This window comes from Pygocentrus nattereri, chromosome 4 (genome assembly GCF_015220715.1).
Source record: "Pygocentrus nattereri isolate fPygNat1 chromosome 4, fPygNat1.pri, whole genome shotgun sequence".
NCBI classification, from domain to species: domain Eukaryota; kingdom Metazoa; phylum Chordata; class Actinopteri; order Characiformes; family Serrasalmidae; genus Pygocentrus; species Pygocentrus nattereri.
Window position 1 is genome coordinate 39,903,831 of NC_051214.1, and position 11,971 is coordinate 39,915,801.

General features: G+C 40.2%; 2 protein-coding genes across 2 annotated transcripts; both read left to right on the forward strand.

Annotated features, from left to right (window-relative positions):
• The first annotated feature begins 2,277 nt into the window (after positions 1-2,277).
• On the forward strand, positions 2,278-2,802 carry LOC108424416 (putative acyl-coenzyme A thioesterase 6). The gene has a single exon (XM_017692458.1). It carries the CDS (start codon positions 2,278-2,280, stop codon positions 2,800-2,802), a length of 525 nt encoding a protein of 174 aa, XP_017547947.1.
• Positions 2,803-4,106: 1,304 nt separating this feature from the next.
• On the forward strand, positions 4,107-10,962 carry LOC108424503 (acyl-coenzyme A thioesterase 1-like). Its single transcript, XM_037537522.1, has 3 exons — positions 4,107-4,787; positions 6,255-6,457; positions 8,927-10,962. Exons 1-3 carry the CDS (start codon positions 4,277-4,279, stop codon positions 9,530-9,532), a joined length of 1,320 nt encoding a protein of 439 aa, XP_037393419.1. The 5' UTR covers positions 4,107-4,276; the 3' UTR covers positions 9,533-10,962.
• The last annotated feature ends 1,009 nt before the right edge of the window (positions 10,963-11,971 follow it).

Below are 11,971 nucleotides of genomic sequence, written 5' to 3' on the forward strand. Positions count from 1 at the left end.
GAGGAGTTCAAGTATCTCGGGGTCTTGTTCACGAGTGATGGTACAAGGAAGCAGGAGATTGACAGGCGGATTGGTGCTGGGTCAGCAGTGATACGGGCTCTATACCAGTCTGTTGTGGTAAAGAAAGAGCTGAGCCATAAGGCAATGCTCTCGATTTACCGGTCGATCTACGTTCCCACCATCACCTATGGTCATGAGCTTTGGGTAATGACCGAAAGAATAAGATCGCGAATACAAGCGGCTGAAAGGAGTTTCCTCCGCAGGGTGTCTGGACTCTCCCTTAGAGATAGGGTGAGAAGTTCGGTCATCCGGGAGGGACTCGGAGTAAAGCCGCTGCTTCTTCACATCGAGAGGAGTCAGCTGAGGTGGTTCAGGCACCTGGTTAGGATGCCTCCTGGACACCTCCCTCGGGAGGTGTCACAGGCAAGTCCACCTGGGAGGAGACCCCGGGGAAGACCCAGGACACGCTGGCGTGACTATATCGCCCAGCTGGCCTGGGAGCGCCTCGGAATCTCCCTTGGAGAGCTAGTGGAAGTGGCTGGGGAAAGGGAGGTCTGGGCCTCATTGCTTAGGATGCTGCCCCCGCGACCCGAACCCCGGAGAAGCGGAAGATAATGGATGGATGGATGGATGGATTTTACTGATCCTGCTCCTAGGGTATTTCTTGTTAACATGTAACACATTCAGCAAGCCATGTTGCCTTATTCCTATAATCTGAATGTAATTAAATTAATAAAGTTGTTTGTCTTCAAATATTTCAAAATTGTAATGCAGTCTTCATCGTTCATGAGCACACAGTGTTATGAGGATACATCTGTATGAACATGGTTGAAAATTTTCAATCAGGATTTGTCAGGAAATCTGAGCGTACTCTTTCGCCTGTATGTAGTGCCAATGATGGCTGCTCTTCTGCGTATGAGGATTAAGTGAAGAGGTCACTTAACCTGGACTGCTTAAATTAAGCTGTGAAGAGTCTCACTGTTGATTAGCACAGATGGCCTTTTGCCCCACTTTAGAGCTTTGTGGGCCATTAACTTGTTTCCTTTAGCTATTATAAAAGGTGAGGCAGGGTCTTTTATTCAGACCCAGATTAAGCCAAAGCTTGGAGCAAGAGGAATTCTTAAGTGAATCGCCACTGGCGTCACAGTTTAGCCCGAGACTATACTTCAACCACAGGTGGAAGACTAAACTATAATGTGGCTGTTGTTTTAAAAAGGCAAATCAAATTCAATGTGAAAACAAGGTTGTGGTAGTTGACACTGCTGTTAAGGTACATCTTTCGCCATTAATCACATTGTTCAAAGATTAACTGACAGTTCAGATTGGGTGGATTAATCAGTTACTGACATTCTGCATTTGCCCTCTTGCAGCTGAAGTCAGTCTTGGATCTATAAGCTTACTGAAATAAACACAAATTTGACAATAAGTTACACAGAAGCCTTGATAAGATTATATGAAAGGTAATCTTTTCAGTATTTAGTCCTTTCTGCCTTTATTACAGCTTCTATTGTTTTCAGGAGACTCACTTTCAGTTTTTCAAAGAAATTTGCAGAGATATTTTCCAACCTCCAAAGTTCAGTTTTAGAAGTTGGTTACATTCATGTTTACAGCCCACTGGAGGTTAAGCAGGGAATTAGAAAAAAAATACCACCTTTGGTATTGTCTAGTTAATAATTTTACCAGCACTATATATATATATTTCACAAATACACTGCTCAAAAAAATAAGGGGAACACTCAAATAACAGCCTAGATCTGAATGAATGAAATATTCTCATTGAATACTTTGTTCTGTACAAAGTTGAATGTGCTGACAACAAAATCACACAAAAATAATCAATGGAAATCAAATTTATCAGCCAATGGAGGCCTGGATTTGGAGTCACACACAAAATTAAAGTGGAAAAACACACTACAGGCTGATCCAACTTGTCTATTCCATTTGCACAACAGCTGTGAAATTGATTGTCAATCAGTGTTGCTTCCAAAGTGGACAGTTTGATTTCACAAAAGTTTGATTTACTTGGAGTTATATTGTGTTGTTTAAGTGTTCCCCTTATTTTGTTGAGCAGTGTATATATATATATATATATATATATATATATATATATATATATATATATATATAGTGTTTTTTTTCTCTTTCAGATCTAAAGCCAGAATGGAGCTTGACTTTCTATATTTCTGTACGGACAGCATAATTAATTACAAGCCCTGCTGAAAAAAGACCATTAGAACCACTGCAATTAGTATTAAAAGCTGATGGTTTTGCTTTCTAATGGGCGCCATCGTCTGTATCAACGGCTGCAATGCCAACGTCTTGATCCCGCTCCACTACAAACACATGGTCATCCCACCTCTTACATTTAGTGCTAAAAACCTAGATACAACTAAACCAGGTATCCTGGATGTCAGAGATGTTCTAGATGATCCCATGGCAAAGGAGAACCTTGCCACTGTCATACCGATTGAGCGTGCCAGCTGCAGATTACTGTTCGTAGTGTCAGAAGATGACAGAAACTGGAACAGTGCCTATTACGCAGAGCAAGCTTGCAATAGACTCAAGGAACATGGAAGAACAAACTATGAAGTGGTGAGCTATCCAAAAGCAGGGCACTTTTTGGAAGTTCCTTACATGCCCCATCATCCATCTGGGATCCACCCTGCTGTGGGTAAAGAGGTTGCTTTTGGTGGAGAGCCGATAGTCCATGCAGATGCACAAGTTGATGCATGGAGAAGAGTGCAGGAATTTTTCAGAAAACACTTACAGGGTCTCAGTGGTCCTCTTAAATCATCACTTTAGCCAGGGCAGGAGCTGAAGAAGGAGGAAGCTTGCAGAAGAAAAGTCTGATTTCCTTAAAAGTGAACGAGTTAAAATTTAAGACCTGTAGTGTTTCTAGTGGTTAAATAGGTGAGCTTTAGCAACACTGTCCTACCTCCTAATTTTTACCAGTGAGATAAGCTGTTTATTAAGGATGCTGCCTTACTTTGTATTTTGATATAAAGTAAGGATGCTAGCATCGCCTTAGAGAAGATCAAAATACTTAATACAACCTACTTCTCAATAGAGCACACTAAGTGTGTTTCATTTCATATCTGAAACAATTTCACAAGATAGTTAAAAGATAATCATTAAGAGAGGGCTACAATTCTGGCCCCGCTGTATTAAGTTATTCTATTTGATAAATTGTAATGACAAACGATTATATTTCACTTACTCAGGGAGACTTTTTGTCTAATCATGTTATCCACATGCTCTCCAAATACTTACTTGTGCAGCACTGGCTTTTGGCCAGAGCAAGCTCCCATGTCTCATTTATCCTGGGAAATAGTGTACAAACCTGTATGCACTTGGCACTCAGTTAATACCAACTTGCTGGGTGAGAATAGTCAAGAGTGTCTCTGCTGCCCTGCTTTTAAGCTATTAGGGTAGAATGAATAAGTTTGAATAAGAAGTGACTCGTTGGTTGTTGTTGACAGGATGTTATGCAAATGATGATTGCTATCAGTAACAACATAGTGCTAGCTCACTAAGCTGAGAAAAAAAATATAAATTAAAAAAGTATTTGGAATGTATTTTAATCAAATAATCTATTTGATCTGATAAAAAGCCACAGCTTGCTGGACATTTGAAAGATCATCCTGAGTGACAGAGTTATCATGCCTTATCATGGCTTTCTAATGGGAACTGGCTTAATGGTTAGAGACCACTAGTTTCCTGAAAGACACGTTCACATCTGGAAACCATCAAATGTACCTGGAATGAGTCCCTGAACACCTGTTAAATCATTAGTCTTTTACATCGTGATATCAACCCATCAGAAAAACACAAAACACCATTAGAGACTATTGGAGACCATCAGGTACCGATATGTTATTAAAATGTTTTTTTCATGTTTTTTTTCAGCAGGAAGGGCGCTGTACTATATTGGTTAAACTATAAAACTATATTATTATTAAAGTATAATGAAACTATACGCGCTGTACTATCTTGGTGATATAGTTGATATCTACTTTTTTTCAGCTGTATTTGTTGCGCATGTGCGAAACTGCCAGGGGGACTCCAAAGTGGAAATTCCTCCGTATCTGAATCTGTTGTGGCGCTAACAAGGTGACAAACATGACAGACACTGTGTCCTAAAATAGGGGATTTATTAAGAAGCATTTGGCAATTCAAGAGCCTGATACAACGATCTTGGACTTTGTGACCTTTACCCCAGTAACCCAAAAGAGGAGTTGTTCGACGAGACCTGGCAACCCTGCACAAAGACAATAACATGGCTTTTCTGCTGCGCCGCTGCTCTAAACTCTCACTGAGAAACGCGTTCATGAAAACCCACTCGGACTCTGCAGCTCGTCTCCGGATTCTGCCGAGCACCAGCTGCATGTTTGACGAAGCTGTTGAGATAAAACTGAGCGGTTTGACTCCTCAGCAACATGTGCAGTTACAGTCCAACCTCCGGGACGACAAAGGCGTTGTTTTCAAAGCTACGGCCACATATCAGGCGGACGAGAAAGGAGAGGTTGACGTGAGCCGTCATCCCTCACTGGGGGGAACCTACACAGGTGTTGAACCGATGGGTTTGTTTTGGTCGATGCGGCCAGACGTGCCACACAGTAAAGTGGTGAAGAGAGACGCGTCGAGCCCCGTTCACTATCACATCGAGGCTTCCAGTGGAGGAGAAGTCCTCGCTAAGGAGACCAACGAAAGGCACTTCACGTGCCCGGGAGTCCGAAGAGCTCCTGTGAGAGAAGGCAGGATACGAGGAACCCTTTTCACACCACCTGGTCAGTTTGTTCTTAGTTTGAGCTTCACTTCTGTCTCTGATACTGAACTCGGTCAAGCAGCGACTCACCGTGGTGTAGAATATAATTACAAGTTTGATGAAAATCGACTTCTATGGAAGTCCAGAGAAACGATGAGCTGTTTCTATCATTTTGGTGGTTTGTTATCCTGAGATAACGAGTTAAATTTCTTGTGATCTCAAGTTAACAACTTATCTTCAGATCACAAGATTCATAACTCGTTATCTCAAGATAACAACTCTATCTTGACCTCACAAGATAGTTAACACTTTATCTCAAGATCACAATCCAGAAAATGATAACCACCTCATGGCCTCTCCGGATTTATGTAGATTTGTGTTTGAACGACACATTAGAGTCCATGTCCGCTGGCAGAATGCAATGGTCTTGTAATGAGACCCCTTAGTGGGCGTCATGAATTCCGTGCTGGTCTATGCTGTTCTGTTACTGGTTTAGTTGGTCACCCAAAATGGTTGTACCAGCGTTCAAAGCACAGCATGCTGTTTCTACTGGTGACCAGCTGTGCTGGCCATGCCATGCCTGGACAGTACAATGATGAAATTAATAGTTTTTAACAATCTAATTATTTACCTTTTTTTTTTGGTTTTTTTTTGCATGACACCCCTGTTGAAAAAACAGCACAAGTTCCATGCTGGTCTAAACTGATTAATGCTGCTCTGGTGCTGCTGGTCACCCAGCATGGTTACCAGCATTCTCACAAGCACTTAAAAATGATGGTTCATCAAAGGTTCTTTAGTAAAAAAATGGTTCTGTATAATATTTAACATTAACGGCATTTGGCTGACACTCTTATCCAGAGCGACTTACAATTTGATCATTTTACACAAGTAGGTGAAGGTAGTGTTAGGAATCTTGCCCAAGGACTCTTATTGGTATAGTGTAGGATGCAAAACTTGATGACTGACTCAGCTGAACAGGCTGTTAAACTTTTCACTGATTTTAATTCAGTCATGTGCTAGTTTTGTTACATTTTTAACACATTCACAAAACATCAGACGCAGAGCTACATGTCTTTTGTTGTTGGTTAAGCTTATTTAGTTTTTTGTTTTTTTTAGTCAAACATCATGTACACGTTTATTTATTACGCACAGAAAGTTGAAAGACCACTTTGTTGAACTGTTAAAAAAAAGGTGTAAAGACAATAGCAAAGAAACATTAAATACATAAAAATGAATACATAAAAAAATGAAATACCTTAATGAGGGTCCTCTTCAGTTAACAGTAATTGGTCCAATAGTTAATCTAGCGGTGATGTAAGTTATGCTCATCAGTAAACACTGATCATTTAATTCCCATATTTGTATCTATCTGTTGTGACATTTGTACACAAATAAAAGTGCTGCTAAATCAGTAATGGAGTATGAAGTAGTGTAATGATGTGTAATATTGCAGTATAACAACATAGTAAGTATATTTTCTCTTTTACAGGAGAAGGCACGTTCCCTGGAATTATAGATTTATATACTTTGGGTGGTGGTATATGTGAGCCGCGAGCAGCTCTCCTGGCAAGTGAAGGGTTTGTGGTGCTGGCCTTGGCTTACTATGGTTACCAGGACTTGCCCAAAAAAGTTAAGAAGTTTGATCTGAAGTACTTTGAAGAAGCAATAGCGTTCCTGCAAAGGCTACCTGAGGTCAGTGGAATTAGACATTTCTGTAAAATAATAAGAAGAAAATCCAAACTAATCAAAACCATAAAAATAGTCTATGACAAATAATACATGATTAAATGTTTAATGTTTAATTGTTATGACCAAAAAGTAACATAGGAGTATCTGAAAACTCTGCTAGGACTGCTTTGACCTTGGTAATTTGGCAACACTGGGGGAGTACAGTCCTGTCTGTTTGCACAGATTGAGCAAGAGTAACTTTTTAAATAAGAACCACTATTATCCAGAAAATACACCAAGAGGAATTTCAGTACAACAGCCAATAAGTGTTAAATTAAAACTGGACTAAATGTTGAACAGTGCTAAGAGGAGCTCACCCTGCTAGAAAAGAACAAGTAAAACAAGCATATGTTTTATTTTAGTTGCAGTTGTGCTGGACAGCAGCATCAGAAGTTAATATGCTGGTCACCAGCTAAATGTATATGTTGTATTGTGGATGCTGGTGTGCTGGTCTTCCAGCATGACAATGCTGGGTGACTAGCTTTAGCCAGCATAGTTTTTCAGCAAGGCAGTGGAGCTGGCTTTCTTAGCTTCACTTAGCTCAACACACCACAGATTACAGTTCTGACTTTTTCCCATTCAAGTCAGGCCCGTAGCCAGGGGGGGATCGAAGGGTTCGTTCGATCACCCTAACACCCGCCCCCCCCCCCCCCCCCCCCCCCGCCGCCTCCGCCGCCTCCGCCAACCCCCCCAAACAGATTGTTTTGATGCTGTTTGAAAGCTCTTTTCTGGCTCTACAGAGTACACAGAGTAAACAACATTGAACTCAACAGTTAGCCAAGTATAAATTATGAGATATTAAAATACTAAAATCTGAATATAAAAAAAACTATTTTAAAATGGTCAGTATCTTTTCCACACATAGCCTGCAATGTCATGAACAACTTCTGAAATATTAGTTGCAGATTCATGCAAATGCAGTTCTGGGGTTCTACATTGCCACTAAAAAGGCACGCAAAGTTTGATTAAAATCTGTGTCGGTTGAGTTCCAAAGTGTCCGATTTCCTGTAAAATGACCCTAAAGGAGAGGAAAAACAGACAGACAGTGAAGGCAAGACCCAATTAAAAAATAAAGAAAAAGAAGGCGAGATACAAAAGAGAGGAAAAATAGACAGACAGTGAAGAAAAGACAGAGACAGACAGCAACAGAGATACAGAGGAGGGAGAGCAACAACAGACCTAGGTGAGCAACAGAGAGAGACAATGAAGTCCCAGCACAGTTGTAGGAAGATTTGAATAAGACGGAACACTTCAATTTATATCATTATTAATTCATGTTTAAGTTTTAATGACCATACCGATAGTGTACCTCATGAAGTAATTCTTATCTATTTATGTCAACAGTAGAGAGATAGGCAATAAAGGACAGCAACATCAGAGACAGACAATGGAGGGCAGCAACAGAGACAATGGAACAAAGCAACAGACAACTGAGGTGAGCAACAGAGACAGACAATGAAGTCACATCACAGATGTAGGAAGTTTGAGTAACACTTACATTTATATCAAATTTATGTTAACAGTGGGGAGCAACAGACGAACAAATAAGGACAGTAACAACAGACTCACAACAAACTTATAATGAATAAAATATGTCTAAATCAAAAGGTTTGAAGTGTGCTCGTGTATTTAGGGGGCATTGGAGTAGAGAGCCAAATGAAGTCCACTTTTGGGGGAAAAAGACCCCCCCCCCCCCCCCCCATCACAATGCTGGCTACGGGCCTGCAAGTATCCGTCACTCAACTTCAGTCACTCCGATTTAAGTATTTTGTCCTCTGCACTTGTTTCAGTGTACACTTGTTTCTTGTTTTCAGAACTGAACATGTTGAAACTGTGTGATATTATAAGCCTGCTCAGCTAACACCTGTAGTGCTAATGAGAACAGATGGTAACGTTGTCCATTTAGCATTTAGCTGGAAATCAACCCTATGCTGTGGTGTGAGCGCTACTTGCTACTAAGACAGCTTATAACAGCTCTACACTGCATTTGACAGCTTGTTAGATAGAGGTGGAATATAAATTTGACACCAGCATGATTATGAATACCTCTTTATCTATTTTTGTTAAATATTAAACTGTCCAAACATCTCAGCATTAGACTAGATAGGCATGCTGTGTAGCTATTTTTGTTGCTATGTTATAATCTTCTCAAGCTCATATTTGGCATTTTGGGCCATTTTGGACTGTTTAGGATTATTGATGTACAAAAAGTAAGCTGATAGGTAGCACCCCACAAATTGCTTTTTATGGAAGTACCATTTAATGAAAAAATATAAACTTTGTACTATGGTGACACAATTGACACAAATCCCAATCTATATAATTATAAGATGCTATCCAGATGCAGTTAACCATGTCTTTGAGTGCAGTAGATGTTTAATATATAGATATCTAAAGTATAGGATAAGCATATGTGTTTTTTTTCCCTCACAGGTACAAAGAAATGGAATAGGCGTACTGTCACTCTCAAAGGGTGCAGAACTAGCTCTATCAATGGCATCATTCCTGGCTAATATTAGTGCCATCGTCTGTATCAACGGCTGCAACGCCAACGTCTTGATCCCGCTCCACTACAAAGACATGGTCATCCCACCTCTTACATTTAGTGCTAAAAACCTAGATACAACTAAACCAGGTATCCTGGATGTCAGAGATGTTCTAGATGATCCCATGGCAAAGGAGAACCTTGCCACTGTCATACCGATTGAGCGTGCCAGCTGCAGATTACTGTTCGTAGTGTCAGAAGATGACAGAAACTGGAACAGTGCCTATTACGCAGAGCAAGCTTGCAATAGACTCAAGGAACATGGAAGAACAAACTATGAAGTGGTGAGCTATCCAAAAGCAGGGCACTTTTTGGAAGTTCCTTACATGCCCCATCATCCGTCTGGGATCCACCCTGCTGTGGGTAAAGAGGTTGCTTTTGGTGGAGAGCCGAAAGTCCATGCAGATGCACAAGTTGATGCATGGAGAAGAGTGCAGGAATTTTTCAGAAAACACTTACAGGGTCTCAGTGGTCCTCTTAAATCATCACTTTAGCCAGGGCAGGAGCTGAAGAAGGAGGAAGCTTGCAGAAGAAAAATCTGATTTCCTTAAAAGTGAACGAGTTAAAATTTAAGACCTGTAGTGTTTCTAGTGGTTAAATAGGTGAGCTTTAGCAACACTGTCCTACCTCCTAATTTTTACCAGTGAGATAAGCTGTTTATTAAGGATGCTGCCTTACTTTATATTTTGATATAAAGTAAGGATGCTAGCATCGCCTTAGAGAAGATCAAAATACTTAATACAACCTACTTCTCAATAGAGCACACTAAGTATGTTTCATTTCATATCTGAAACAATTTCACAAGATAGTTAAGATAATCATTAAGAGAGGGCTACAATTCTGGCCCCGCTGCAAAATATTAAGTTATTCTATTTGATAAATTGTAATGACAAACGATTATATTTCACTTACTCAGGGAGACTTTTTGTCTAATCATGTTATCCACATGCTCTCCAAATACTTACTTGTGCAGCACTGGCTTTTGGCCAGAGCAAGCTCCCATGTCTCATTTATCCTGGGAAATAGTGTACAAACCTGTATGCACTTGGCACTCAGTTAATACCAACTTGCTGGGTGAGAATAGTCAAGAGTGTCTCTGCTGCCCTGCTTTTAAGCTATTAGGGTAGAATGAATAAGTTTGAATAAGAAGTTATTCGTTGGCTGTTGTTGACAGGATGTTATGCAAATGATGATTGCTATCAGTAACAACGTAGTGCTAGCTCACTAAGCTAAGAAAAAAATTATGAATTAAAAAATTATTTGGAATGTATTTTAATCAAAGAATCTATTTGATCTGATAAAAAAAAACAGTTGCTCACCACATGGGGTCTTTTTTTCAGGTTGAAGGAAAAAAATTGCAGTGTAGTTGAAAACAATGTTGTAATAGTGCATATGATTTGTAGAGAAATTCGGTATTTCAGATGTAGGACCTTTATAACAGCTGTGCCACAGCTTGCTGGACATTTGAAAGAGCATCCTGAGTGACAGAGTTATCATGCCTTATCATTCCAGTCCACAAATATTTTTCTGTACTTCTCCCGCATCTTTTTCCATTTTTATTTCAGTTGGTTTTGCATTTTCTCAATTGTAAAATTGGTTGATGTAGTGTAGAGGGTAACATCTCTGCCTTCTATGCTGTAGATTGGGGTTCAGTCCCCACCTTGGCAAACACCCTACACTATACCAATGAGTCCTTTGGCAAGACTCCTAACACTACCTCTGCCTACCTATGTAAAAATAATCAAATTGTAAGTCGCTCTGGATAAGGGCGTAAGCCAAATGGTGTAAATGTAAATGTAAAACACTTTGAAGGACTGCCATTTGAAAGGTGCTGTATAAATAAAGTTGCCTTGCTCTACTGAAAAGTTTAAAATGAGGTTTGACCATAACCGCTGCTGTGAATAAACTGTACATAACACCTGCACCATAATGCCTCTGATTTTCACCACATAGTGCTGTAGTCAAAACCATCAGCGTCAAGACCGAGGCTAAAGTAGCTGAGTCCAAGTCAAGAGAGCAGAGCAGATTATCCGTTTTTCAAAACATTAAAAAAGTAGGTTGTTTTACATTCATTATACATGAGATATAGCATATTAATAAATACGTATCACTGACCTGAGCAGTCTTGGGGGAATTCTGCATGCTAAATTTTGGGAGTGAATGATAGTAAAGTTAAAAGACATTAAGCCACGTTTTGTATGAATTTAAATAAAAAGGGTTCAAACAGGTAACATGAGCTTTAAATCCAATTATAAATGAATAAATACTAAAGTGGCGTGGTTTACGGTTTTAGATTTGATTTAATTCCTCTAAACTCTTTATCCTTTGCTGCTGCTCATTTGTTTAGTGGTTTATTTATTTCCATGTTTTAAGTTTATTTACCGCTTTTATCACCCATCCATTCATCCATCCATCCCAAAGGGAGTAAATATGGTAAGTATGGTCAGAGCTGGTGTGAGGAGGCGTGTCTGTCCAGAAGTGCCCTAAAGGCGCTGAGAGAGCGAGAGAGAGAGAGAGACAGACACAGAGAGAGAGAGACAGACAGAGAGAGTGAGAGAGAGAGAAAGAGAGAGACAGACACAGAGAGAAAGAGAGAGACAGACAGAGAGTGAGAGAGAGAGAGAAAGAGAGAGAGAGACAGACAGAGAGAGTGAGAGAGAGAAAGAGTGAGAGAAAGAGAGACAGACAGAGTGAGAGAGAAAGAGAGAGACAGACACAGAGAGAAAGAGAGACAGACAGAGAGAGAAAGAGAGAGACAGACACAGAGAGAAAGAGAGAGACAGACAGAGAGAGTGAGAGAGAGAGAAAGAGAGAGAGAGACAGACAGACAGACAGAGAGAGAGAGAGAAAGAGTGAGAGAAAGAGAGACAGACAGAGTGAGAGAGAGAAAGAGAGAGACAGACACAGAGAGACAGACAGAGAGAGAGAAAGAG